The sequence below is a fragment of the Charadrius vociferus genome, unplaced genomic scaffold (genome assembly GCF_000708025.1).
Source record: "Charadrius vociferus isolate BGI_N301 unplaced genomic scaffold, ASM70802v2 scaffold1545, whole genome shotgun sequence".
In the NCBI taxonomy this organism is placed as follows: domain Eukaryota; kingdom Metazoa; phylum Chordata; class Aves; order Charadriiformes; family Charadriidae; genus Charadrius; species Charadrius vociferus.
Genome location: NW_009648471.1, coordinates 25,687 through 28,929, shown reverse-complemented (window position 1 = coordinate 28,929; position 3,243 = coordinate 25,687). Strand labels below are relative to the sequence as shown.

General features: G+C 55.9%; 1 protein-coding gene across 1 annotated transcript in view; it reads right to left on the bottom strand.

Moving 5' to 3' along the window:
* The window catches only part of LOC104287009 (zinc finger protein 250-like), a 13,268-nt gene that overhangs the window by 6,885 nt on the left and 3,140 nt on the right, over nt 1–3,243 (bottom strand). The window contains 4 exon segments of the mRNA XM_009885659.1: nt 68–99; nt 101–1,239; nt 1,707–1,805; nt 1,968–2,075. Of these exon segments, the coding sequence (XP_009883961.1) occupies nt 68–99; nt 101–1,239; nt 1,707–1,805; nt 1,968–2,075 (1,378 nt within the window).

The following is a 3,243-nucleotide window of genomic DNA, read 5'->3' as shown; positions in this document are numbered from 1 at the left end:
CAAGCTGGCCGGCGTGCTAAAACCTTTCCCGCACTCGGGGCAGACGTGGGGCCGGCCCGGCTGGGCGGTGTGGGTGCGGCGATGAGCCAACAAGGTGGAGCTCGCCGGTGTGCTGCCGGAGGTGGTACTGGTAGTGGGATGCCCACTTGAAGGTGAGGCCGCACTGGGCGCACTCGAAAGCCCGCAGCCCCGTGTGAACCCGCTGGTGGATCTGGAGGAGGGAGGAACGCTTGAAGGCCTTGCCGCACTCGCGGCAAGCGTAGGGTCGCTCACCCGTATGGTCCCTCATGTGGTAACGCAGCCCTGAGGAACCCTTGAAGGCTTTGCCACACTCAGTGCACTGGTAAGGGCGCTCTGGGGCAGGCTGGGGTGCCGCCGGGGGGTGAGGAGCCTCGGGGGGAGGATGCGGTGGGGCAGTGGCCGGGTGGCTGCGTTGGTGGCCCAACAGCCCAGCCAACTGGGTGAAGGTCTTGGGGCATACGGCACACTTGAAGGGCCGCTCGGCAGCATGGCCGTGCCGGTGCCGGGCCAGCCCCGAGCTGTTCTTGAAGGTCTTGCCGCAGGTGGGGCAACGGTGGGGAGCGGCCGGTGGGGTGACCGCTGTCACTGAGTGGCTCTCTTGGTGGCCCAGCAGCTCCTCCTCGCTGGTGAGGCTCAAGGGGCAAGTGGAGCACCTCCAGAGCGTCTCTGGTGCCGCAGCAGGTGCCGGGAGGAGCGGGGGCATGGCAGTGTGGCCGGCGTGGCTCTGCAGGTGTTTCTGCAGGCAGGCATCGGAGACGAAGGCCTTGGCGCCGGTCGGGCACTCGTGGGGCCGGGTGCTGGCGTGGGTGCGGCGGTGGAGGAGGGGGTTGGAGGAGTGGGTGAAAGTCTTGCCGCACTGGGGGCAGGCATAGGGCCGCTCACCTGTGTGGACCCGCTGGTGGATGGTGAGGTCCGAGCGTTGGATGAAGCATTTACCGCAGTCGGGGCATTCGTGGGGGCGGTCACCGGTGTGGATCTTCTGGTGCTTCACCAAGGCAGACTTGTGGCTGAAGCTCTTCCCGCACTCACCGCACGTGTTGCTGGGTTGGCTCTCACTGGGGCGTGTGGCCGTCTCCCCAAGTCCCACGCTTCTGCCCGCCTTCGCTCCGGCCTCCGTGGGGCTCGAAGGATGCTCCTCACCCGCAGGTTTCACCACTTCGGGCTCTTTCTCAGCAGCTTCTTCTCGAGGGGGGTCCTGCTCCGCTTCCGCTCCATCCTCTGTGGGGCACAAAGACAGACAGACACAACCCAGGCAGGAGACGTCATTTCTCCTGGGGCTGGAAAGATGGGAAGGTGGTGGGAAAAGGAGAGCAAGGAGAGATTCCTCCTCCTTTTTTATTTCACCAGGTGAGCACCTCTAACAGAGGCATCTCCGATCCCCATCGCTCCCCTCTGCTGCCAACACGGACATGATAATAATCCCCCACCACCTCCACTGCTTCTCAGTGGACCACTCCAGAAATGTGTCTGTCTAGGAAAGGGGGTCCGGCATTTCCATTTTGGCCAGAACACGCCTCTCTCTTCCCCAGCATCTTTTCTTCATGCCATGGCCAAACCGAGGTTGCAGCCCTGGGGTATGTTACAGTGGGGGTTCCCTATTTTGGGGAGAGGTCAGTGGGGGAAAAATCCTCCACGCCTGCAGGATTCAAACCCAGGTTTTCTCCCCGCTGCGATCGGAGGCTCACCTGCAGCCGGGGTGTCCCTGGGCACGTGGAGATCCAGGGCTGTAGGTTCATCCCCATGGTCCAGGCGGGACAGCAGATCGGGCTTAGAAACGGGGAATTCTGGAAAAGAGAAGGGGGGATGAGCAACATGGCTCAGGAGGGTTTGCCCTCCCCAGCAGCCCCTCCAAACCCACCACCCCTTGTATGAAGATGTGAGGATCCAGCAACCCGGATCCTCCGTCCACCCCAAATTTTCTGCTGCAGGAGGGGTAGGCTCCTCACCCAGCGCCATCAGCGTCTCGTAGCTCTCCTGCATCACGTCGCGATACAGTGCTCTCTGTCGTGGGTCCAGCAGCACGTACGGTTCCATGGCCAGTGCCACCAGAGCCCCTGAAAGAAGGAGGTAAACCACTGTAAGCAGGGCCCAGAGTACAACCCATCATCCTACAGATCTGCAGCCATCCGTGGGACTCTTCATGAAAAATTCCCGATTTTATTAACCTGTGGATTCCCTAATAATTGAATAGATTATTATTCTCTAATAAGATAATAGCAAGGCTGAGCTGAGGCGCAAAATGGGGGTAAAGTGTGGGGCAGGTAATAAAAATCTCCATCCTTTACCACACCAGGTATTTTCTCAAATCTGGCTAAACAATAGGTTTTTTTTCCAAAAGTTAATAGGGAGGAAGAAGCAGAAGGGGAAAACAGAAATACAAAGCATGTGATTCCTTAAAAATAATAATAAAAAAAGAAAACAGAAAAAGAGCTAAACCCCAGCCCATTAAGAACATGTTTCTGTAACCTGCCGACCACCCTCTGCTGAGACATCTTTACCCTAAAATTAATTTTCTCCCAGATTTTATCTACCTGCTAATTTCTACTGCACCAAATCCTGGGTGCTCCTCCTCTTCCCAGAGACTCCTGTCCCAAATCTTCCAGACACCCCCCCTCCCCAAGAAAAATATAACCCATAGCAATCGCTCCTCTTTTTCAAAGGAATAAATCACCCAGTTATTTCTCTATGCAAACCGCCAGGGCTTGGAGCCTGTGCTCGAGGGAAAATACGAGTTTTCCCAGCTGTAGGAAGAGGGTTTGTTGCTCTCCTTTGCAAAAAAATCATTTAAAAATCAAATTATCACCACTCCCCTCACCCTTTCCTCATCCTCCTCTGTGAGCAGCCGGCGTATTAGAATCCCAATGCGTGGGTTGATTTATTTTGGGGTGTTTTGTTTGTTTTTTTTCCTAGCAGCAGAGCTGTTACAGCTGCAGAGGATGGAGGAGGTAGGTTGGGAAAAGGTGGATTTGCAGAAGGTTGTCGCTGACTTACTGATGCTGGGAATAAAAGGGACGATTTCAAGCACGGACTGCAGACCCCTCCTGAAATTTTTGCCTTTTTGGTTTATTTTATGAAGCCCCACCAGCATTTCACCCCGCTTCATTTATTCCTCGGTGGTTTGCCATCCTGCTAAAAAAAAAAATAAAATAAAATAAATTTTTAAAAAAGAGGTCAATACCACATGCCATCGCAGACACCTCCGCTCCCGACCCCCCCCCCAGC